This window comes from Eptatretus burgeri, chromosome 16 (assembly GCF_056783735.1).
Source record: "Eptatretus burgeri isolate ZD-2024b chromosome 16, Ebu_testis_v1, whole genome shotgun sequence".
NCBI classification, from domain to species: domain Eukaryota; kingdom Metazoa; phylum Chordata; class Myxini; order Myxiniformes; family Myxinidae; genus Eptatretus; species Eptatretus burgeri.
In genome coordinates, this window is record NC_140976.1 from 18328351 (window position 1) to 18355200 (window position 26850).

Sequence of the window (26850 nt, forward strand, 5' to 3'; positions counted from 1 at the left end):
CGTAAAAGTCAAAAATATATCCGGCTTGCCGTATTTGCAGACTATTGCCATAGCATCCTGGTAGTTCTGCTGCATTGCTCGCGGACTGCCAGAATGAGAGGATGGAAGGATGACTACTTTACCTGGCAATACCGTCTGTGATGCATTTGCTGTGTGCATATGGTCCATCTAGCCTCTGTACTTTTCGACACGGAGGGTTGATTGATTGCGCCGCAGGAAATCAAGCCTAGAGGCCTCAGCCTTAACAAAGGCATCCACCAAATACTGCTGGAATAGTTTCCCAGAGCAATGTACAGGTGAGAATGGTTCTCTGATGGCAATTCTGTATGCATAGTATTGAAGTAACGTGACTGTCTGTCGTTTAGGTGTCCGCTTAGCTTCAACATGCAGAGTACCTTGAACCCAGCCAAAATCCCCTCCAGGGAAAAGCAGGGGGTATACCATTGGGTCACAGTTCACAGACATGTAACTTAAGTTCGACAGTGGCCTGTCGCGGGGATAGATGACAATGTCATTGAGTACGGGAGGTGCACCATCATCACCAACAAACACAGCTGCGACCTCGTCATGTCTTGGTTCATTATAACGGCGTTGGTCATGACCACGTTTGATGACCATGCGAACAGTCGCAAGAGGTGTCCCCGAGATGTCTGAGCTGCCAGCCGCTTCATGTTCAATTTCATGCATATGTTTATATGCTACAGCGTAGGTGTTGTTGGTTTCCAGTACTCCTTGAATTATATCCATGGTACTTTCTGTGCACCCAGCATTGTGAGGATCTTGCAAACATGCATCAAGAGTTTGGCGACCTTCCAGAATGTACATTTTCCCATACCGTGGCTTGACCCCAGGTGAGGGACGCAGCGTGCCAGCTCTGTGGTACACCTGGCCATGAATCCTGAAGCAGTATGGACCTGGAGTTGCATAGTGGTGTACGAAGCACTCATGGACTCAAAAGCAAAGGCGCTGTTGTAATGTCTGATGTTGTCTAGGAAGTTCATAGAAGCAGAGTCGCCAGGTGTAAGCAGCAACTGGAGTTCAGGCGGATATGGGGAAAGAGCTGCAAGGAGGACTTTCCCATTATGGCAACAATTAAGTTTCTCTCCAGGAAAACGAAGTGCAAACGAAAACGAAACAATGCGGGCATTGGTTGTCAAGCCCACCAACACAGAATGGTGCTACATCGACAGGCAATTCTCTCACAATGAAGATTCGCCTGCAAGTGTTAACAATTGATGCCCCAGCACGACGCTAGCTGTCATGCGCCTGCCTCCGGCGCCTTATGGCAGCATCTCCACCCCTTACCAGTCTAGGTATCTACAAAAGGAAAGCGAAAGACAAATGCAAGCAGGAACAGAAAGTGATAATTTGAACATAACAATTACGTAACAATGCTCGCAACAGAGGTTAATAAATAATAAATAATAATAAACTCTGTTGCGAGCGTTGTTACATAATTGATTATTTCCCAGAATAATCCATATTGGTTAATAACCTCGTTTATAGCAGTAAAACATAGCTGGAAGCAGACGACAGACCGTACACGGGGAATGACAAAAATACGCATTGTGCAAAATGCAAGTGGTACTATGGAACGCCAAGACTTCCCAAACATTGTCGGCATGTCCGCTAAGTGTCACAGAAATTTCATAGGGATCCTGTGGCGGCGAGCCGAGTTTTTAGTGTGCAAGCTTGGTATTGTGTGTGTGTGTGTGTGTGTGTGTGTGTGTGTGTGTGTGTGTGTGTGTGTGTGTGTGTGTGTGTGTGTGTGTGTGTGTGTGTGTGTGTGTGTGTGTGTGTGTGTATGTATGTGTGTAGAAAGCAGTTCGCATCGTGGATTGGCCGAAGTTCTAACCAATCACAAGGCTTCCTTACAATTGAATGACTGCTGTTTGTGTTGACGTTTGCATTGATTGCATAGTGCTTTTTATGTGGGATGCAAGTCGATGTGTCGGTTGATGGAGTTTTCACAAGAGTGCCAGGCCTCAATAACCTCACGGTTCACCGTGATGATCTTTTGCCAAGGAGAGTTGTCTGATTCCATGAGAACGTCTCATGAGAACATGAGAAGACAACTGTCAAGGCCAAAGGACCACGTGAACAAATTTGACAGAAATGACATCATCTATAGCATCCCGTGTGAAGATTGTGAAACCAAATACGTTGGGCAAACGTCCAAATGCTTATCCACAGGGCTAACCGAACACCAACGTGCTGTTAGGTGACAAGACAAGTTGTCCTTGGTTACAACACACACACACACACACACACACACACACACACACACACACACACACACACACACACACACACACACACACACACACGTTCTTATGGAATCAGCAACTATCCTGGCACATGATCATCAAGGATGAAGCGTGAGATTATCAAAGCCTGGGACTCTTGTGAAAACTCCATCAACCGACACATTGACCCGCATGCGACATACAAAGCACTACACAATCGATTACAACGTCAACACAAAACAGCAGTCACACAATTGCAAGGAAACCTTGCGACTGGCTAGCACTTCGACCAATCCATGATGCGAACTGTCCCCATTGGAACTTCATGGTGTTTAAACCACAGCACTCTCGACGCCTCTGAGGAAGAGAACTAGTTTGTTCTTGAAACGTCAGGCTTTAAATAATGAATTTAAATTTGAATTATGTTATTGCTCAGTGTGCTACTTCTTTCTTTTCTTCCAAGATGAATCCTGAGCTGCAAATCTTTTGACACTTGTATGTATGGTATATGTATATATATATATATATATATATATATATATATATATATATATATATATATATATATATATATGTATATATATATATATATATATATATATATATATATATATATGTATATATACTGTATGTATCCAGTGCCTTGAGAGTCTTCACCCCCTTTCGAAATTTTCACCTTTTGTTGCCTTATAGCCTGGAATTAAATTGCATAAAATCAGACTTTTTCCACCTTTATTTACGTATTGTAAACCACAACTTCCAAGTAAAAAACAAATTCTACAAATTTCAGAAAATTAATTAAACGACAAAACTTAAATATCTCGGTTGGATAAGTGTGCACCCCCCTTACAATTGCAATTGTAAATTAGCTCAGGTGCAACCATTCACCTTCAAAATCACACAGAAAGTTAATTGGCCTCCACCTATGTTAAATTGTCGTGATTCTGATTATTTCAGAAAAAAAATCGAGCTGTTCCTGTCGGTTTACTCTGCTGGGTAGTGCATTTCACATCAGTGACTCAACCATGAATCACGAAGAAGCTTTGGAAAGACCTCCGGGACAAAGTTGTGGAAAGGCACAGATCAGGGGATGGGTATAAAAAATATTTCATAGGCCTTCAATATCCCTTGGAGCACAGTCAAGACAAAAATTAAGAAGTGGAAGGCGTATGGTACCACCAAGATTGTGCCTAGATCAGACCGTCCCTTCAAACTCGTTGACCAAGCAAGGAGGAGACTGATCAGAGAAGTCACCAAAAGGCCAATGACAACTTTGAAAGAGCAACACGCCTCTATTTCAAAGTGTGGTCACTGTGCATGTGACAACAATATCACAAGCACTCCACAATTCTGTCCTGCATGGGAAGGTGGCAAGTAGGAAGCCAGTGCTCAAAAAGCCCACCTTGAGTCCCATTTGAGGTATGCAAAAAACCACTGTTGAGATTCTGAAGCCATGTGGCAAAAGGTTTTGTGGTCTGCCGAAACCAAAATGGAACTTTTTGGCCAAAATGCAAAACGTTATGTTTTGCACAAACCCAACACAGCACAGCACCCAGAGAACATCATCCCTACTATGAAGCTTGGTGGTGACAGCATCATGTCATTGGGATGTTTCTCATCAGCAGAGACTGTGGCACTTGGCAGGATAGAATGGAAAATGGATGGAGAAGAATCGAGAAAAAGCCAAGAGGAAACCTTCCTGCCATCTGGAATAAAGCTGAACTTGGAACGGAAGTTCACTTTTCAGCATGGCAACGACCGAATCACACAACCAAAGCAACACTGGAGTGGCTAAGGAACAAAAAGATAAATGTCCTAAAGTAGCCCAGTCAGATCCCTGACCGAAATCCAATCGAAAATCTGTGGTGTGACTTGAAGATTGCCGTCCATCAACGCTCCACATGCAACTTGACTGAGCTTGAACAGTTTCTCCTGAAGAATGGGGAAATATTGCCGAATCAAGGCATGCAAAGTTGGGGGGAGACCTATTCCAACAGACTCACAGTCATTGCTGTCAAAGGCGCTTCCAACAAGTATTAACTCAGGGGAGTGGACACTTATCCAACCAAGATATTCTAGTTTTGTATTTTAAATTAATATTCTGAAATTTGTAGAATTTGTTTATCACTTGGAAATTGTGGGTTATGATGTGTAAATAAAGGAGGAATAAGTCTGATTTAATTCAACTTAATTCCAGACTATGAGGCAACAAAAGGTGAAAATTTTTAAAGAGGGTGTAGACTTTCTTTTGGCACTCTATGTAATATATATATATATATATATATATATATATATATATATATATATATATATATATATATTTGTAGAATTCCCGCCCGCCGGCGTGCGAACAACCGCATCTAACCAATAGCGGTCACTTCACCCACCGAATGGACAATCCAGTCGCGGCTTTCCGGATCAACGCCGGAAACCAGCCACGGGTGTGTATTTAACCACACCACAACCTTGTCCGCACTATACCCGCTGCAAGGTCCCATCGCCAAATCTTCGATTTACCTAATTATTCGCGCGGGTAGGTTACCGAGAGGTTGTACCTCAACTAGGACCGCTTGGAAACGAGTGGCTTAAGCAGCTCACTTCCTTTTGGGATAACCGAGCGGGGTATTATCGCGCAGTCCCATTGGACCCGATCACTTTACCGGATATTTAAAAACCAACTATATTCCGAGTGCAAGATGGGGCAGTTCAATGAGGGAATGGACACAACGAACAGGTTTACATTCACACAAGGACATTTATTATAATAGGTGAGCTGAAATAATTATAATAGGTGAGCTCGGAGGACAGGTGAGTGAAACCCAGAACCTATCTCGAGCCTCTCCACCTCGTGTGGTCTTCAAGTTGTTCGGAGCCAGGCTCCCGCGAATCCTCCCGCGCTTCTCAACACGTGCTGGTGAGACGAGGCGCCGATCCTTCCGGTCGATGCGTCGCTTAAGGCGCGGTCACACCTTGACGTTTTAGCCAGCGATGGCAACGTATTAAAATGTATGTAAAACGCTGGCTTACGTTGAACTTTTGATGTTTTTTTTAAAAGATTCGGACGTATTCATAGCGACTTGGTCTTATGTATAACGCATTGGTAACGGACACAGAACGTTTCGTTGTGTTATAGATAACTTATACCAACGAATGCTGAACCTGTTGTCGGCCTACACAACCGATGCCCAACGATAGTCTAACTTAGGCATAGCGCGGAAAGTCTAACTTACGCGTTGCACGCATTGCCGACGATGTCGTGACGTAGCCTATTAAAAGGCTGACGCACAACGATTCGAATCATAACTGCCGTAGAAATGGAAGTGACAACATCGCGGTCTCACCTTGGCGATCTTGCCAGCCTATGCCGACCTAAGAAAAATGTGTCTAAAACGTTGGGGCACGTCAAATACGGTATGAGTAAGTTTGGTATACGTGAGTAGAATGCTAAAGTACGCTATCATACGTCGTAGTAAGTAGAGTACGTAAAGAAATTTTAAACATGTTCAAAATTTTACGACGTACTCGGCGTATGACACACGTTCTGCATGCGATGGGGATAAGTTTTACACACGATATGTGGACGCTTACACACGTCCACAAAGGCTACTTATAAGCTACTCATAAGTCGAAACACGTCACGGTAATGTCTTTTTTACGCGAAACTTATTTCTAACTTATGTTTGACGTGCTTTGAACCAATTCTTTACGTAGTCCCAACACACATCGACGTATGTAGACGTATTCCAATGACGTCTTCCGGTCGACAAAAAAAAATAAATGAACGTGTTTCTAGCTTACAACTGCCATATAAAGACGTGTTCCCAGCGGTTTTGGGAATTGGTATATAAAAATGCTGCTCATAAAAGGGGAACCCAACAGTGTTTTCGAGTCCTTTTTGAGTCGATGTCCGTGTCAGCAGTAACAGTATCAGTATCAGTATTAGTATTAGTATTAGTAGTCGTTTGTTCATGTTGGCAGTAGTAGGTGAGTGTGAGGGGGAGGGTGTGGGTTATGATGGATCGTCCTTGCGTCCGCGTGTCCACGGGTAGGAGACATCTTTTCACCATTGTTCGAAGTTCTTCGCGGCTAATTTTTTATGGGGCTTTTTCAACAATGAGCTATAGCTTGTTTTTACGATTTAGGTCTATTCATAACGGGTTGGACAAATGCACAATGAACTAATAATGTGCATAGAGCGCTTTGATTACTTATAGATACGGTATACCAACGAATAATTATCGTGAAGCCGGCATTCACAAACTATGCCCAACGATAGCCTAACTTATCCATATCGTGCAGCAGTTTATCTTTGCCGGTGACGTGGGGTTTGCTATTCATAGGCTGCCACTCAACGATTTAAATGGCTGCATCTCCACTATTGAAAGTAGACGCTTGCGCTCAACAATTCGATTGTTTTACACTCAACGACTTTTAAACGGTACCACTCAGCTATTTTCATTGTTTACAATGAACGATTTAAATTGCTGTCACTCGCCTTTTTTGTTGACGCTGGGGTTTTGAAATTTGAAGCGTTTCTTCTGAACGTATTAAAACGCTCAAACTCGACTATTTTAAATAGACGCTGCCGATGGACAATTGGAATCATAGCCAAGCTAGACATCGAAGTGTGAACATCCTCGTCATGCCGAAGAAAAGTTTGAAGAATGCTGCAAATAAGTGTCCTGGCCGTGGCCGTGGACGCTGACGCAAGGACGATCCATTATACCGACGTCTTTCAGCCTATGAGTAACTTAAAAGTAACGTCTGTCGATGTGTGGCAACGATCACGTAACGTGCCAACAACACGTTAATCAAAGCTTAGAAATAAGTTTCGAGTACGCTAAACATTACCTCGGCGTGTCTCAACTTATGATTAACTTACAAGTAGCATGTGTTGACGTCTGTCAACGATCGCAGACCGTGCATACAACTTGTGGCCAGCGTAGCGGAACGTGTGAGTCATACGCCGGCATACGTCGTGAAATTTCAAGCATGAAAAAATTTGAGGACAACCAAAAAGTACAACGTTTAAAGCCAGCGTACAATGACGTATGGCAGTGTTTTTCAGCGTGCTCTAAATGTTATCAAAACTTACCCATAACGTATTCAACGTGTGCCAGCGTTTTAGAAAAAAAATTCAAAAATCGGCATACGTTGGCTAAAACGTCAAGGTGTGACCGGGCCTTTACCCGAGGAACCACCTCCACGAAGAGGTCGATGAGTCGCACCAAGCCGGGAACCAAAATGGAGAACAACGAGCTCCACGAACCAAGAAGAAGAAGCCACCACTCGCAGCTCGAGCCCAGCGACCAGCTTAACTTCCTTCCAAACAGGGCAGCTTGAAGCAAAAAGCTCTCCCAAGCCAAACAGAAGCCGAAGCTCACGGAACCATCAAAGCAAAAAGCCTCTAAAAAGACTCCTCCCGAGCCAGGCCTCAGCCGAAGCTCACTGAGCCAGCCGAAGCAAAAAGTTTCTGACGGCCTCAACCCTAACGCAAGCCAAGCAGGACCCGACGGCTGAACGAATCTCCTCAACCCCCTACTTCATCTCTGCCCTCTCCAACTCTGCCCAAAAACAAAAGAAAAGATCCCCTCTTATCCTTCTCCCGCCCTTCACCCACTCCCGCCCTTCACCCACTCCTGGCGTGACTCATGACTCATGCCCTCGTGCTCCATCACCCGCTCAGCCACGGGTGGGAGGGAGTTGTTGACATCATGAGTCACGGGACAGCAGGGTGGTTCTTCCTCTTCGCAGAAGAGGGGGAGGGATGTTTCCATTGTTCGTTCCCTAACTATTAAATCGATCCGCAGCGCATCTAATCGATTTCTGAACATTGAAATAATGGAAGGTGGGCTATCTAGGGAACAAGCATTTATCGACATCGCTGACTAAAGGAACCTGAATGTTGTGTGCAATCGAATTCCCAAATTCGTAACAATATAAATACATATATATATATATATATATATATATATATATATATATATATATATATATATATATATATATATATATATATATATATATATATATATATATATATATATATATATATATATATATATATATTTGCAGGCCGGGGGTCTGGTGGTGAGAACGACCACTAGGTGGGGGAGATTATGTCGTCTCCCCCAGACTCCCCGAAATTGTAGGCCGTCGCTCAGATAACTCCATGAGCCGGCGGGTCATTTAACCGACCGTGGAACGCCAATATCTCAACCGCGTGGTGTAGGGTTATTTTGTGTCGATCCAATGTACCTAAGTAACCAGGCGGTCTCGGTTACCGGGGATCCACGCCCTCGGAATGCCTGGACGAACCGGATTCACTCTACCGGCAGCAGTAAAATTACACCTACCGACTACCACTCTGCCACCTACCTTTCCGGCTCGGATGCAGTCGAGCGGGCCTGCCCAGGACGTCCCGGCTACAATTGTCCAATTACCGGGGATAAAACCCCAACTAAACTCAGATCCGAACCATGCTGGACCAATTCAAGAAAGGACGGAAATGAACTGGGGACATTTATACAATTGTTTATTTACAATAAAAAGACACAGGGAAGACTTAACACGGATATGCAAGTAATATTTACAATGATCAAAAAACAAACACTGAAACAGTTTCTACTTATAAGACGAGCCCATACGCAGACACACACACACACAAATGAAAATAAACCCAGAGTTCTTTTTTGGACCCTCACAGCCGAGGAGAGAGATGAGCTTGGGGTCAGAGTCCAGCTGGGTGCCTGACCATTGGAGGAAGGGGGTGCTCCTGATGCGGCACCTGACAATGGTCGTTGGTTTGGTCCCCAGTCGCACGTGTGGGACTCGTGGTTCGTGGCGGAGCTCAGGTGGTCCACGGAGGGGGTCAGGGTCGCTCTTTCTTTCCTTGTAGAAGGCCAGCAGGGACACGTTCGCCGCCTTCACGACCTTCTGCTCAACCCTCCGCTTCAAAAGAACTGCAAGCTCAACAATAACCCTCAGAGCCCTATCCAAAACCTTGTCAGAAACCCGTGGAGAACTTCCTCCAAGACCCTTCTTCCTCACTCGACACTCAACCACCACAACCCTGTCAAAAACCTCAGAACAACCTTCGTAACAACCCCCTGCCTCAGAGAGTGCTCGGGAATTTATGGACCTCCCTCAACGGGGCGGGGCTCGCTCAAAGAGACGTCACTCCCGCCCTGATTGGAGAGGCTCCAATGGGTCGCCCTTTCTGGGCGGGGTTTCTGCCCCTGCCGGGACACCCCATCCTCTCTTCCATGCAGGTTCATACTTGTCGATCAACAGTATCAATGGTCAAAGGTCGTCGTGAAAGAGTTACAACGTTTGTGGAAGCCGAGAAACTGGAACCGCGAGATCCCGCCTCGGCATGTCAGGGTGCGAGAAGGCAGCCGGTTCGTGGTGGATCGTGATGGGGGATGGGATGGTTGTTAGATGGTTTGTTAGATGAAATAACCTAAAAGAAATCGCTACACACGCCTTTGATTCTCCCACTAGACAAAAGGAAGGGGATCTGACTACATACACACTTAACGACATAACTGACTTTTGGGACATCTTTATGTTGAATGCAAATGGTTTCCAGATCCGTAACAATATTTTATATATATAATATATCAACTTTCTCTCGGCACTGTATACTTCTTCTTCTTCTTCCTCTTTCGGCTTGCTCCCGTTAGGGGTCGCCACAGCGGATCAACCGTCTCCATTTCACTCTATCCTCCACATCTTCCATTGACACTCCAACCACCCGCATGTCCGCCCTCACCGCATCCATGAACCTCTTCTTTGGCCTTCCTCTTCTCCTCCTGCCTGGCGGCTCCATCATCAACATCCTTCTCCCGATATACTCCGTTTCCCTCCTGTGCACATGTCCAAACCATCTCAATCTCGCCTCTCTCACTTTGTCTCCAAACCATCCTACTTGCGCTGTCCCTCTAATATACTCATTTCTTATCCTATCCATCCTCGTCACTCCCAACGAGAATCGCAGCATCTTTAACTCTGCCACCTCCAGCTCCGCTTCCTGTCTTGTTGTTAGTGCCACCGCCTCCAAACCATACAACATAGCTGGTCTCACTACCGTCTTGTATACTTTCCCCTTCATATATATATATATATATATATATATATATATATATATATATATATATATATATATATATATATATATATATATATATATATATATATATATATATATATATATATATATATATATCTGTGCCGATTGAATATATACATGCATATATATATTTTTTTAATATTTATATATTTATGCACATACATATCTAGAATAAGAAATGTGTATGTGTGTGTGCGCTCTACCTCCATAACTCCAAAACCATGAAACCTAGTTTCCCCAAACTTTGCAAAAGGGAACTCCAAGATGGTACATGAATGGAAATTGGGTGTTTCGGTTCATGCAAATGCCCCTTTTGAAGGTAATTAATGGCCTTGATTAATTATCATTGGTCATCCTCTGAGACAGCCCACTGTCCCTCGCTGGTGTCGTAATTCGCCAATTTGTTTAGCCTGCTCAATAATGCCTTGACTAAAATGGGCCGCAACAGTTTCTTAACGATAAGGTGTTGAATTTTTTTTTCTTTCACTTTCCTCACTCATATCTTTGAATGCCTCATCTTCTGAATTTCTGCTAATACCTCGACATTGCTATATACGTCACAATACTTGTAATTGCCTGGTGATGCCAATGTTCATGGCTTTATTTAATTTCTATAAATGCAATAAGCTCTAGAATGTCATAACCTAAGTGGAATTTCAAAATTTCAATGATTATTTTGACATCAGCAGCATTTCCGACTGCAAAAAAGTGTTCATTTGTCCAATTCGGACATTGTTTGACATTCCGGACATCTCTGAATGTCCCTGGCCTTATTTATTTTACACACATGAGATAACATCGAGAATCTTCACCTGAGCTAGATTTCAACAAAAGCATCGCCCAGAGAAACCGAGAATATCAACCAATGTCGGAATTAGACAAATGCACACTTTTATTTAGCAGTCTGAACTGCTTCCAAGGTGAACTCTGAAGTTTAGCTTTGTAATTCAGCTTAGTTTATGAGATTCTTCGAGGTTATCGCATGTGCGGAAATGAAATAAAGCCATGAAAGCTGGGGTCTCCGGACACTTATAAGCATTGCAATATATCCAGCGATTCATAGCTCTGCTTATCAAGGCATTCAAGAATATGAGTGAGGAAAGTGAAGAAAAAAAAAACTTTATTGTTAAGAAATCGTTGCGGCCTATTCCAATCAAGGCATGATTGAACAGGCCAAAAAACCTGGCAGCTTCAGACCCCAGCAAGGAATCCCCAGCAAGGATGTGCCTGATAAAGGATGTAATTAAATAAGGCTGTTATTTTTCTTCAAAAGTAGAGCTTTAATTAACACAAACACCCAATTTTCACTCTTGCACTTCCTTGGAGTTCCCTTAATATGCATGCAAAGTTTAAGGCTGCTAGGTTTCATGGTTTTGGAGTTATGGGGGAGACTCTCTCTCTCTCTCTCTCTCTCTCTCTCTCTCTCTCTCTCTCTCTCTCTCTCTCTCTCTCTCTCTCTCTCTCTCTCTCTCTCTCTCTCTCTCTCTCTCTCTCTCTCTCTCTCTCTCTCTCTCTCTCTCTCTCTCTCTCTCTCTCTCTCTCTCTCTCTCTCTCTCTCTCTCTCTCTCTCTCTCTCTCTCTCTCTCTCTCTCTCTCTCTCTCTCTCTCTCTCTCTCTCTGTCTGTCTGTCTCTCTCTCTCTCTCTCTCTCTCTCTCTCTCTCTCTCTCTCTCTCTCTCTCTCTCTCTCTCTCTCTCTCTCTCTCTCTCTCTCTCTCTCTCTCTCTCTGTCAACCATCATCAGTGACACACACACACACATGCACACTTATTCATTAGTATAGATAAGGGAGGAAAGGGGGAAGTAATTGTGAATTTAATGTTCCATCTTTATTTACTTTTCAATTGTTCTTAACAAATGGGGACAGGAACAATGCAGGCATGATAGGCTGAATGGCCTTCTCACGTGTGAAAGTTCCCTCTATATCTTTGTGTAACGTTAAGAACAGGAAGAAATGTGGAGGGGAGGCCAGGGAGTTAGGGGTGAGGGTGCATGGAGTTGGAAGAGGCAGATTGAGATGTTGGGAATGGGGGAGGATTGAGGACTTGGTGTTGGAAGAGGGTTTGAATACTTGGGGTTTGGGGCATTTCAGAACTTGAAGAAGAAAGGGGGAGGGGATGACGGAGTTGGGTTGGGAGAGGGAGGACAGAGAGGGGGCAAACTTGGGATCAAGGGGTTTGAGGATATGAGGAAAGGGGGAGGGCAGCACAGAGTTTGGGTGTGATGTTATTGGGGGGTGGGCAGAGAGAGGACAGAGTTGGAGGTGGGTTGAGGACTTGGGACTGTTTGTGTATGTGTGTGTGTGGGGGGGGGTGGGGGATTGGAGACCTGGTCCAATTTTGCATTATGCAGAATTTCCATGGCTCCCAGGTATTCCTGTTGGGTCTTTTGGGTTTGGGATGGTTGGTTTTTTTTTGATCAGTTGGGTATTTTGGGTCCTCATGGTATTTTGTCTCCACTGGGTCCACTGGGAGGGGATTGAGGACTTGGGATTGTGTGTGTGTGTGTGTGTGTGTGTGTGTGTGTGTGTGTGTGTGTGTGTGTGTGTGTGTGTGTGTGTGTGTGTGTGTGTGTGTGTGTGTGTGTGTGTGTGTGTGTGTGTGTGTGTGTGTGTGTGGGGGGGGGGGGGCGGGGGGGATTGGGAACCTGAAGTCACATTTTACATTATGCAGATTTTTCCATGGGTCCCAGGTAGTCCTGTTGGGTTTTTTGGGGTCAGTTAGGTCTTTTGGGATCCCCAGGTATTTTGGGTCATCATGGTCTTTCGTATCCACTGAGTCCTTTTTGTCCTCATTATTTTGGATCCGCTGGGTCTTTTGGTCCTTGGGATCATTTGGATTCCCTGGGTCTTTTAAGTCCTCGAGGTCTTTTGCGTCTTCTGTATCTTTTTGTTGTTTGGGATCCTCAGACTCTTTTGTGTCCTTTGCTTCCTTGGGGTCTTTTGGATCCTCTGGATCCTTTTGGTATTTTGGTCTTCGCGGTATTCAGAGTCTTTTTGGTTTTTGGGTTCCTTGGGGTGTTTAGGGTTTTTTGGGGGTCATTTGTGTCTTATTGGTCTTCGGAGTCTTTTTGGTCTTTTCGGTCTTCAGGGTATTTTTGGTGTTTTGAATTTTCTGGGTCCTTTATGAATTGTGAGTCTTCAGGGTGTTTTTGGTCTTTTGAGTCTTCTGGGATTTTGAGTCTTCAGGGGTTTTTTTTGCATCTTAAAGGGTATTTGGGGTCTTTTGGGATTTTATGGGTGTTCTGGTTCTTTGTGGTCTTTTTGGTCTTTTGGGTCTTCGGGGTATTTTTGTTATTTTGAGTTTTCTGGGTATTTTGGATCTTTGGCATATTTTGCGTCTTTGGGGTCTTTTTGGATCTTTCAGGGTTTTGGGGGTCTTTGGTATTTTGGGTCTTTAGGGTATTCTTGGTCTTCGGGGCCTTTTTAGCCTTTTTGGTCTTTTGGGTCTTTTAAGTCTTTGGGTCTTCAGGGTCTTTCAGGATCTTCAGGGTATTTGGGGTGTTTGTGGTATTTTGGGTGTTTGGGGTCCATTGGTTATTCAGGGTCCTTTCAGTCTGCTTGGTCTTCGTGGTCTTCTGGGTCTATTTGTTTTTTTGCATCCTCTGGGACTTTTGGGTCTTCGGGGTCTTTTGGGTCCTCTGGGTCTTTTTGATCCTTGGGGATTTTTGGGGTCCTCGGGGTCATTTGGTTCCTCGGGGTCATTCGGTTTCTCAGGGTCTTTTGGGTCATCGGGGTCTTTTGAGTCCTTGGGGTCTTTGGGTCCTTGGGGCTATTTAAGTGCTCAGGGTCGTTTGGGTTCTCGGGATCTTTTGGGTCTTCATATTAAGGGGGGGGGGTCTTTTGGGTCCTCTGGGTACTTCAGGTTCAAGTGACAGTTTTATGTTCAGGTTACAGTTGTGGGTGACATCAGGTCATCTGTCAAACCAATGGGTGAAGAATAGACATGCATACATACATACATACATACATACATACATACATACATACATACCAGGTCCGTCTAAAAAGTAACAGGACTGAGCCTGCGGTGTGCTCCACTTACACAACTTGAATGAACGGGTTGCGTCACAGTCTTTCGGCAACATTCCAGCAATATATATGATTGGTGATGGTTGATTGCCCTCATTGTGTGATTTTTTTACAGGTCGTGCTTTACACGTTGTCTAGTTTGAGTCGGCGTCGCGCTCTGGGTCATGAGCAGAGAGCCAATCTGAAGTTTCTTGCCAAGCTTGGCAAACCACATTCCGAATCCTTCGCAATGCTGCAGCAAATCTACAGGAAAGAAACTATGTCATGTACACGTTCATGTGAATGGTGCACGAGGTTCAAAGAGGTACAGGAGGAGGTTGAAGACGATCCATGGTCTGGAAGACCTTCAATGAGCAGAGCGGTGGACAACTTCGAGCATGTGAAGCAGATGGTGCACGCAGATCGTCGACTCACGGTACGGATGATTGCTGAGGAACTTTCCATCAACAAGGACACTGTCTGGAGCATCATCACTGAAAATCTTGAAATGCGCAAGGTGTGCGCAAAGATGATCCACTAGCTGTTGTTCGAGGACCAGAAAGAGCAAAGAGTCACTGTCTGTCAAGACATTATCGAGCTCCTCGAGGACGATCCAGACCTGCTCGGGTGAGTCATTACTGGCGATGAATCGTGGATATTCGAATACGATCCCGAGACCAAATGGCAGAGTCGACAGTGGAGAAATCCGGCATCACCAAGACCAAAGAAAGCAAGGATGTCAAAGTGAAGGTCAAGGTGATGCTCATCACGTTTTTTGACATCAAGGGCATCGTCCACTTCGAGTTTCTACCACAGGCTCAAACAGTGAATCAATAGATGTACAAGGAGATCTTTCGGCACCTCATGAGATCAGTCAAGAGGAGGGATCTGTGGGAGAACAACTCCTGGGTGCTCCACCATGCAAAGCCCCTGCTCACAGTGCCTTGAGCATCTGACAGTTTCTGGTGGAGAGGAATGTGCCAACTCTGGAGCAACCCCCGTATTTGCCAGACTTGGCCTCTTGTGATTTTTTCCTATTCCCTAAGCTCAAGGGGTTGATCAAGGGGACCCAATTTCCTGATGTGGAGGCCAACAAAAGGTCTGTGACGACGGAGCTCCGGAGGATTCTAGAAGAAGCCTTCCGGGGTGCATCGAAGCGTGGAAGAAGAGGATGGACAAGTGTGTGAGACTGGAGGGAAACTATTTTGAAGGGGACAAGCTGTGATTTCAATATATTTTGTGGAATAAAATTTCTGTGAAGTCAGTCTCGTTACTTTTTTTGATGGACCTCATACGTACGTACATACATACATACATACATACATACATACATACATACATACAGTGCCAAAAGAAAGTCTACATCTTCTTTCAAAATTTTCACCTTTTGTTGCCTTTTTACCTGGAATGAAATTGCATGAAATCAGATTTTTTTTTTTCCACCGTTATTTACACATCATAACCCACAACTTCCAAGTCAAAAACAAATTCCACAAATTTCAGGGAATTAAATAAAAATACAAAATTTGAATATCTTGGTTGGATTAGAGTCAATTATAATTATAGCAATTGGAAATTAGTTCAGGTGTAACAAATCACCTTCAAAATCACATACCAAGTTAATTGGTCTCCATTTGTGTTAAACTGTAGAGATTGTGATTATTTCAGAATAAAACTAGAAAGGTGCTGAGTAGAGCGCATATATCCACCCTGTAATGCCCAATACATTTTTGAGATATCGGTTTAGCCTTATCTTTCAATGGTGAATAATCACTTAAAAAATTATCACATCCGGATCCGGATCCAGATCTGGAGCTTCACCAAAATTGAATCAATTCTTCCTTGTCACACACTTCAAGTTTCATCCAAATCCGTCCACAACTTTTTGAGATATTGTGCTACATATCGCTTTTGGCCCTATCTCTCAATGGTGAAGCATCACTTAAAAATTTCTAATAGCCTGATCCGGATCAGGATCTTCACCAAAATCTATTCAGTTCGTCCTCGTCTCACACCAAACCCGTCCACAAAATTTCAGCCAGATCCTTGCACAACTTTTTGAGATATCCTGTACACAAACAAATTAACAGACAACCAAACAAACAGACAGATGGATGGATGGGAGGAAATACAGAAAAATCCTCAAGGAAATCCTGCTGCCCTCTTCAAGAAAGCTGAGATTGGGACGGAAGTTCATCTTTCAGCATGACAATGACCCAAAGCACATAGCCAAAGCTGCACTGGAGTGGCTAAGGAACAAAGAGATAAATATCCTTGAGTGGCCCAGTCAGAGCCCCGACCGAAATCCAATTGAAAATCTGTGGCATGACTTGAAGATTGCGGTCCATCAACGCTCCCCATGGAACTTCACTGAGCTTGAACAGTTTTGCGTAGAAGAATGGGCAAATATTGCCCAATCAATGTGTGCAAAGTTGGTAGAGACCTATCCCAACAGACTCACAGCTGTAATTGCTGTCGAAGGTACTTCCACCATTTATTAACTAGGGGGGGGGGGTGGCATACTTACCCAAGAGATTCTAGCTTTGTATTCTTGAATAATTTCCTGAAATTTGTAGAATTTGTTTTTCACTTGGAAGTTGTGGGTTATGATGTGTAAATAAAGTTGGAAAAATTCTGATTTAATGCAATTTAATTCCAGGCTATAAGGCAACAAAAGGTGCAAATTTTGAAAGGGGTGTAGACTTTCTATTGGCACTGTTTATACATAATCACATATTATACATAATCACATAATCAAAAAACGTTGCTCCATTATATATAAATTATTATTGTTATTCTTCGACCATTTTTTTAGCCTTTTTATGATGCTCTTGTTATTGAACGTTTTTTTTCTCAGCAACCACTTGTCCATTGACAAAAAATTTTCAAGGTAGGGGCGACCCCCATGGAGAATATTTTAATTATAATTGTGACATCATAGTTCACATGCTATGGCAGCCATCTTGGAATAAACGCAAAAATTTAAAGCATCATATCTCTGAAACCACTGATCGGAAAAACTTGAAACTTGGCACATCTCATTCGACTCCCAATGGGGATTCGAGGATTGTAAAGATGATGTCATCGGTGAAGTAGTAGACCAGCCATAAATGTTTTAATCGAAATCCTTGTTTACCATTGAGATTCAGTGTATGTGCAGGCCATTACATTTTTACCAATTGAGCTTTTGTCATCAAATCTTCAACAAACCTTTATTATGACATTGAGGAGAACATAAATTAATAAAATGTACATTTTTTTTTAACTGTTGGTTTCATTAAGTTTATTTCCAGTACAAAGTGGAAAAAGATGGGTTTTGCATTTTCAGATGCTTTCTTGTTTCTTTTGAAGTTTACGGTTTCAGACATCAGATGGAAAGCTTATGGCAATTCTGTTTTGAGGCCTTAACTGTTTAACCCATGTGGGATTTTTTTTGTAAATGGGAAACCCATTGATTCCTTGGACTGCAGTGACCTCTTATCTATCAAGAAGTGAGACGAGAAACACAAAGATGATAGCCACTATATCCCAGGACACAACTTTACTGCATGATAATGCTTCTTAACACATGTTAAATGTGACCAAAATCACTCTTGTAGAGGTGAGCTGGGATGATCCAAATCACCCAATATACAGTCCAGACTCATCACCTTGTGATCTTCATCTCTTTTGATCACTCAAAGAACATCTCGGTGACAGGTTTTCAAATGAAGATGCCAAGGCACGCATGCTGAAATAAGTGTGTGTGTGTGTGTGTGTGTGTGTGTGTGTGTGTGTGTGTGTGTGTGTGTGTGTGTGTGTGTGTGTGTGTGTGTGTGTGTGTGTGTGTGTGTGTGTGTCTTAAAGGTTTTCACACAGACAAGTGTACACGTGTAGCAGGGAATACCTTGAAAAATAAATGAAGCTTTAAAATCTTCCTTATACTGTACTTCTTATTTCTCTAATAAAAGTTTCATATCAGCTCCTCAGCCTTGACATATATATACTTTATATACTGCATATATAAACACACCAGAAATGCCGTGCTTCAAATGTATAACCACATACCCTCCTATTTATTGGTCTACCACCAGCAGCTAACTTTGCGGTTATGCTGTAACGAACTCAGGCGTGTATGGGGTGGAGCAATCAGATGCCTGTACATTTCTGTGGATTTGCCGCAAAGTGTATAAAACCCAGAAAAAAACAAAACAAAGTAACTTTGTGGCATTTATTCAACGTGCTACTCAATGTTTCCTGGCTGCACGAAATTACAGTGAAATGAGTTCTTGAGATTACCAAGTAACTCTTTGGTTAATGGAGCTGGAATGCCATTTCAAGCTCGGTTTTGACGTTTTACAGTCCTGGCTTTGAAAATCTTCTGGAGAAAATAACAGCGAGGAAGAGTGAAGTTTGAGTATTATCTCGAGTGAAATAGAAAGAGGGAACTTGTACAGTGGTCATCCCTGGATTGTGGTGAAAAAGACACCCTGAATCTCATACTACCACAGTATCGCAGTAAGTTCACCGGAAGGTTGAAAAAGCCATGAGCTCAATGACTCATTCACTTCCATTCGAGACTGCTCCAAGCCATGCATCCTGAACCACGTTCAGTCGAGCCACAACCAACGGGAGAGACCATGCCTTGATGCGACTCTCATGTTGTTGGGGCCGGGCCATCATGGTGCGAATGAAATGGCCCGGTGTTCCCGAAACACTGTCACATTGCCTTTTCTTTGCACTCCTGTGCTCGACAGTAAAAGGTGAGTGAAACCACATTCCGGGTTTTGATATGACAGAGCGAGAACTACAGGTCTTATCGCTCTTTTTTTTCTTTTTTTTTTTTTGGAGTCCGATGGGTAGGAGGATGCCACCATGAGAAAGAGCCACTCCAACAGGTTCTTAATATGTTATTTTTGCAGGGTTTTTTCTCTAGGTTGATTAACTGATGGAAATACTGAAAGCTAAGTGAAGAACAAAAAATGCTCACATCGAAAAAATATAAAAGCACTTAATACATTTTAGAACTAAACTTCGGGAAATTTCTTTAAAACTTTTTCATTTGCTCTTTCTCAAAGTATGTGCACACATAATGGATTGCCAGTATCTCGTTTGCCAAACGTTTTGAACACTCCTGGTGTGTGTTCATCAGCAGGTGACAGTTTCATTGATGAAAGCAGGCCAAATAATTGTTGCTGTTTTAAGTAGTTAGCGACAAGATGTTATTTGAGGTGGTACTTCATAAATGGCTGTTTTGGTCATAATAAGTGTTTCGAAGGGAATATAGGAAGTTTTTATTCAATGTTGATGGAGGGGTAGTAAGGCAAATGTGCTGTTTGTGTTATTTTGCTTTCTTAGTAACTTTACAACTGACTTCACTGGTACAACCAATAAATTGGATTTATTTCTTGCTTTAGGGGCACATCTACTTTTTATTTTTAATGGAAGCAAATGGAGTTCTGACTCTACCCCCTCCTCCTCGCTTTCACTCACCCCCATCCTCTCCTCCGCAATCACTTGCCTAAGTAATAAAGATATGACTTAATGCTTATTAACAACTCAGCACAATTGTTGTGTTTTGTTTTCCCAGGTTCTTGTATCCATCCTGAGTTTAATCCTCAAAAGGTTCGATTCAACTCCACTAACCTGTGGCATTATGTGACGTGGGAGCCTCCCAGGCAGATGGGATCCAACCTGACATACACCGTGGAATATCTCAAAAGGTGCGGAGTTTACAAAGTTGTTCTGATTAACTCAACTTCCTCATCTGCCATTTGTAAGGGACTTCCATGAATGTCAAGTGGTTGTTGTTGATTATTGTTGCTCATTGTTTGTTGTTCTCTTTACCCAACAACATAATCTGGAGGTCATGGAGGTAAGCCCAAAGATATATTTTTATTCCACAATATGCTGTGCTGTATTTAAAGCCTGTGTGATTGGAGGTAGGTGATCCTTTCACCAATCAAGCCACATGAGGGTGTTGTTCTCTGTGATGAAACTCCTCCATCAGCACTGAGATGATAGTATTTGTAGCTGGGTCCCACCACTCAAAGATTCAAACAAATCCTGAAAAGGTTGTTGTTCTTTTTCTTCTTTCTCTGACAATGTATTCAACATGGTTTCAGCCAATAGGATCTGGGTGAAGTGAACGGAACTGCAGTTGTAACTAGAGAGTTTAAAAACACCTTGACCCATGCAGTCTTCAGAAAAAGGGCATGGAAATGGTCTATTCAACTCTTGCTTTGCAATTCAAAACACGATTTATATTGACTTTATTCGTGACCATGGAAGAACAGGCGTGATGGCAGCTATACAAAGCCGATGGGTCAAATGGACAATTCTGGAGCAAAACCTTCTGCCAACTCCGCCCTCAGAGTGCCTGGGAAATTTGATTGGTCGAGTCGGCATAAAGTCTTGCCCAAGTAGTGCTGGACTGAAGATTTTCGGAAGTTCCAAGAAGGCGATTTGTGTTTTACAGTGTTCAAGGATATAATTCAATGAAATAACATAAACTTTAAAAGGCTGTAGAAAAAAAAAAACTTTTATTCCGAAGTTTGCCATCGATGATACATCCTCTTTTACACGAACATTTTTTAACATGTTAAATTACTTATTCATGCCTGTTGTTTTGTCTTTTATGACGTCCCTAAAGACAGTAAACTACAGGTTTGTGTTTGGATTCATGTTCCAGTTTATGTTCTCGTGTTCAAAATATAAAACTCAATTGAAATTAAGTAGTTCCTTCATCATACATCTAGACTGACAGACAGACAGAGTTAACCGATTGCTTAATCCCGCTTTATGTTATGCACGCTGGGTAATAAACCACAATCAGGCAAAGTTGTTTCACCATAACTTATTCTAAGAAACAGAATTCGGCTTTAAGATTTAATCAAGTATATCTACTCATTAGTGCGTGTACATTTAGGTTCCATTGCACAAGGTACTTTTAATCCAAAATTGTTGCTGTCCAACATCTCGGCTTGTGGAAGAGAAACGTGAGAAATGATAGAAGGAAGGGTGCTTGGCAAGCGGATTAAGCACTCAAGCAAGCACTACAATTAAATGGTTGATAAGGAACAGCTGGCTTGGCAAGCGATAGAAAGCTGATTGGTAATGGCACGAACCCGCAAAAACTAAACATCGCCGATTTCTTAACATTTTCAGATTTCACTCCAGATTTCGAGTTATTTAATCCACGTGATCCAATCCTCCAAACTCAAATTGCACATATACCGAAACACTGCACGGGTATCGTGTTCTATTATCTCTCTTGTTTCCTTGTAATGCTTTTACTTTCAGCAGATGTATTTTGTATTTAGTAAGTGAATGAATGAACGAAGGATGACTTGAATGCTTTTGGTTTTTAGCTCACCCGGAATGCAGTTCCAGGGAGCTTATGGGATGGCACATTGTCCGTCCATCCGTCTGTCCACAATTACTTGCAACTTCTTCTCTGAAACTACGCATACAATATCTGAAACTTTACGACAACGCTCATCACCGTATATGTACCAAAGATTGTTCACACAATTAAAAGAAAATCGGGGTCTAAGGGAGTTCATGGGGTGGGGGGGGTGAACCCCCACCCCCCCCCCCACAAAAAGAGATATTTACTTTATTCTCAAAAACTCCACACACAATTCTGATGAAACTTCATCACAACCTTCATCACCTGTGATGTACCGAAGTTTACCGTTAAAAAATCGTAGTCTAAGGGGGTTTATGGGAGGGTAGTTGCCCCCCAAAATAGGTATTTGCTTCATTCTCCGAAACTACACACACAATTGCAATGAAACTTGACCACAACCTTTATCACCCGTGATGTACAAAAGTTTGTTCATGGCATAAAAAAAAATCCATAGGTATTTATTTTCTTCGCCGCTGCATATGTTGTGGGTTATGCATGCCTACCAGTGGTTCCCTGGTTAGCCGCTACCAGGTGAGCGCCCAGGTGTACTGCCCCTATGTTTTTAATTCGTATTATTAATTTGTGCTTTGTATAAATGACAAGTGCAATGTAGATTTTACTCATGGAGACATAATCCATGACCAATGAAAAGCTGCAAAGCTGAAGAGTGTATGATAAACGAATATGGCGATCTTTCACATGGCACCGCTTTGAGATCAACTAATAATTATCACTTCACTCATGAAGTTTTCATGATCTTCTTGTTTTATCCTCATGAGATTCTGATGATATTCTCATCACATTATTGACGAATAATAATCGGATAATTTTGTGAGAGGTGGGTGCTCCATTAACCTGTACCGATCCAGTTAATACACGACTACTGTTTTGACCCATAACGGACACTTTCTTGTGAGATTTCAGGATATTTCCTGAGAATTAGAGAAAAGAAGAAGTAGATTTCCTTATGAAACATCATGTGTGATGGAAGTTTGTTGTTTTTTAAAATCAGGGACAGGAGTAATGGACTTTTGTAGAGTTGGCTTTCAAATCCAAAGTAGGTCAACGCATCGAATCATTCATTCATTTTGCATGCAACTTGTGATTGTGTCGTTGCTGGGAGCACAATGTGCCACTGATGTTATGCATGCCACCTGTCGGTTCAGGCAGCAATTTAATTTTTTGGGGGGTGTCGGCGATAGCTCACCTATTCTTCATCTCAGAAGAAGCTTAATATTGGTAGTCAAGAACATCCCCCCCCCTTTTTTCCTCTTTTTCCAAGAAAAAAGCCCTGTGTTGTCTAATAATGGTTAAAGTGACTGGTTTGATATATTTGGGACCTAAGTACCTGAATTTGAGCCCCTGTCGTGCCATTATGTAAATAATACCAGGTGAGTTCACTCAGCCTGTCATCCTTCTGAGATCAGCAAAATGACTACCAGCTTACTGGGTAGAATGAACCACCGATTAGTGACCCATCCTGGTCCTGCGTCGGAGTGGCCACCCGTCTCGGGGTGTGTTCAGTTACCAAGCAGCTAACTAACGCTTGCCAAGCCAGCCGTTCCTTATCAACTGTTTTGAATGGAGTGCTTGCTTGAGTGCTTAAGCGAGTTGGCAAGCGCTCCACAAGAAACTTGGTCTATAGTGCCCTCTTGCCAAGGAAAAACTGCCTCGGCAGCTCGATGTCACATATTGTACATCTTTGCTAGTGGTGGGTGGGGGAGAGGGAGGGGGAGTGAAAATCATGATGCCCTTGGAGTATACATCAGGGCCTTTGCTTCTGAAACTTTTGAAAAAGGAGAAACTTCTTAACTCTCCCTTTATACGTCATAAAGTTGTGCACTGCAAGTGAACTTTGAACTTTATTATTATTATCCACATCAAAATGAACAACACGTTGTCTACAATGCTATGTAACAAAAAAACAAACAATTGAATAATAGGAACCAGCAAATGGCAGAAAAGTTTTCTCCTTTTTGTTTTTAGTAAGAGTATTCTTGAATCTCTCTGTCGTAAAATCGGACCATTGTTTTGGCTCAGACAGACGTCACGTGATCATTTATCTCATGTTGCGATGAAAGTGTGAGCCAAGAAATGTGAGCCACTTGGTGCCACCGTCCATGCACGTTCAGCTTTGTACTTTCAGTTGATCCACGGCCTCATCGGTCACACCTGGATGAGCCTCGCAACATAGCCCCGTCCAAAAAGGTAAACACCCCGGTGATGAAAATGGGTATACTAACCACCCTCGCGTTTTGTTGCAGTGGGGACAAATGGAGACGGGTCTCTGATTGTACAAACATCGTTCGAACTCGTTGTGACCTTCGGCTCACCGATGAGGAATGTGAATACTGGGCCAGAGTGCAAGTGGTGTGGGTTGGATATGGATGCTCCTCCGAATGGGTCTACACTGATTGCTTCTCTCCCCTGTCAGACAGTAAGTTTTTCATTTGATTAATAATTTTAGCAAAGTACATTTGTTTTCCTTCCTGAAAGTCCCTGTAGTACCATTTTGTATACCCCTTGAACCCAGCCCCATCCCTCTCCCTTCCACAAACATCCTATTGTCTTTGTTCCCCACTATTTTGTACTTACCTCTCCCGCCCCTCTTGTCTCCTGCCTTGTTATATGTTTCTGTGAATTAACTCTTCCACGAGCCTCGACTTGGTATACAAAAAAAAGGTTTTTCTCATTTATATATTACGTTTGTAAATGGAAGAAATTTGAAATGAGAGGATGAAGGATGAGGGGGTACATAGGAATACCACGGGGAGAGGATGGAAGGGGGATGTATAGGATTTACCTGGTGGGTGGTGGGCGTGATGGGGGATGGAGGGATGGAGTGAGGGATTTCAGCCATTTTTACCAACATAATCCTATGAATATGGCCACTAATACCGTTTCATAATTGATTGTTCAACATAACGAGATGAAAAAAAATACTGTGACACAACCGTATTTGGCATGGCGCAACATGGCCTTTAGAAGTTTTCTTGCGATAGTAAATTTGAATGTTGCACAACAGAACTGTTGTCTGTCTTTGTCATGTTTTATTTACTGAGTATGTGCATCGTAAATGTAATAGGGTTGACAGGGTAGCTGAGAGCCTATAGGTATACTCACTCACCTGGCTTCTAATCTCGACTCAACTATCAACTGCCATCCTGATATTTCGCATGCAGGGTCAGACATAAATGGGTGTGTCATCCCTCGGATGGACGTTAAACTGGTGTACTGTCTGCTGGCAATCCTTCATGAACAACGAATATCTCATGGTGTTCTTTGGAAAGAATATGCGCGTTATCAACACCATTCTCAACAGATTACAAAATCATGCCTGGACTGTGGGTATGAAGTGGTCTCGTCTGCTTGGAGGTTCCTTGACATCAGGTTGCACTGCTTGCTTTCTTCGAATGTGGTTGGTGTCTTGGTGGAAGCTTCTACACTGCAAACAAATTGATCAGGTGGTTGACATGCTTCATGTGAAAGACCTTCAGCTATGAAGGGCAACCACCACCACTACCACCAAATCTAGTGTTTGTTTGTTTTTTAAAGCACAACCCAAACTTTGCATTGCTTCCGATGATAAAGGACGTCATCTTTATCAAAAATAGTGCCAAGACCCTTGTGACAGATGATAGCTGTAAACATGTTTTTTATTTTTTTTATTTTTATGTAGCCTATGGCTGCTTGGTTGCATCATTTTCTGGGGGCACAGCTGTGCCACTGATGCAATGTCTCTGTTTCCAGTAAGTTGGAACTCATTTTGCCAACCTCAGAAGGATAACAGGCTGAGTCAATCCTCCCTGGTGTTGATTCAATGGATTTGACAAGGGCTTGAACTCAAGACCTTAGTCAAGACCTTAGCCAAGACCTTGAACTCAAGACCTTAGGATCTTAAACCAATCACCTTAACCATTAGGCTAACACCTGGCCTTGTAAGCATGGTGATCGTGGTAGATCAGCATAATCATGGTTGATTTTATTGAAACTGTGGATTTCATTTCATGACTATTCCCCACCAATTTTCTCTTCTCCTCGATTGGTGTTTCTCCAGCTGATCTGAAGGTCCTACAGTTCAACGTCACCTTCAGCGATGGAATTTTTGTCACCACAATCATGGACTCACCCACGCCACACACCAAAGACGGGGTGGTCATGACTGTGCGGTACTTTTTTCCTGACTTGGAATACAAGGTCACGTGCCAGGAAACAGGAACAGATAAGATGGTGAGAAAGTTAAAGATGTAAAAAATTCCGAATAACGGACGACCTGGCAAATTTTTAAAAATTATTTAATTATATCTTTTGCACTGAGTATCTTTTGCTTGAATGAAAATATTTAAGATGTTCAAATAAACTATTTGTCGACGTCATTCAGTAAACTACCTAATCCGGTACAAAATAACCGCTGTGTGACAGCTTGGACGTATGACGTCATTGTTGTCTCATTTGTTATTAAGAAGAGAAAGGAAGTTGTATTTCAACCGGAAAGGTATTTAGGAGTTTATTGCGCAATCATCTATTCAACACGTTAAATTTACCGCCAAGAAGTACGTACAATCGTCTCTAAGCTGTCAAGCTTGGGTTTAAACCCCTACGCAGCTATAAACCGTCATCCCGGTGTTTCGCAGGCATGGTGATTCATCAACGTGTGTGCTGTTGCTCAGATGGATGTTAAGCTGGGTGGCCCATTTGCCAGCATTAGTGGGTTGGATTAAAGAACCCCTGGTGTCTTTCAAAAAGACTTGGCGAGTCATCTCCAGCACCCTGAACAAGTTACAAATCCCTGTATTAAATTTAATGTATAGCAAATGGTCTGATCTTCTGCGATATATTGCTCTTACACACCGGTCGCTCTTACTTTTTCAGGTTACACCGCTTGCTATCTCTGAGTGTTCTTCCTGTGTGGTTTCACCAACCCTCACGCGATAAGCAACAAATTCACGCACCCAGGTGTTTCCATGCCACATATGAATGGACAACTTCTGTAATAAAGGGCAACCTTATGTACATGACTGCTGTTCTGATGCTGTGGCAGAAAAGATTGTGCTGTATTGTGTAGTCCACCATTT

At 42.8% G+C, this 26850-nt stretch overlaps 1 protein-coding gene across 3 annotated transcripts in view; it reads left to right on the top strand.

Moving 5' to 3' along the window:
* LOC147010627 (interleukin-20 receptor subunit alpha-like) overlaps positions 1 to 26850 on the top strand; it is a 96832-nt gene that overhangs the window by 59533 nt on the left and 10449 nt on the right. For 2 of the 3 annotated variants that reach the window (XM_085860524.1, XM_085860523.1), the window contains exons 2-4: positions 19955 to 20087; positions 24040 to 24212; positions 25833 to 26005. In XM_085860524.1, the coding sequence (XP_085716650.1) occupies positions 20047 to 20087; positions 24040 to 24212; positions 25833 to 26005 (387 nt within the window). In that variant the 5' untranslated portion in view covers positions 19955 to 20046. Of the gene's footprint in view, positions 1 to 18567; positions 19128 to 19954; positions 20088 to 24039; positions 24213 to 25832; positions 26006 to 26850 lie in introns of those variants that run through there. The other variant, XM_085860522.1, reaches the window with a different exon arrangement.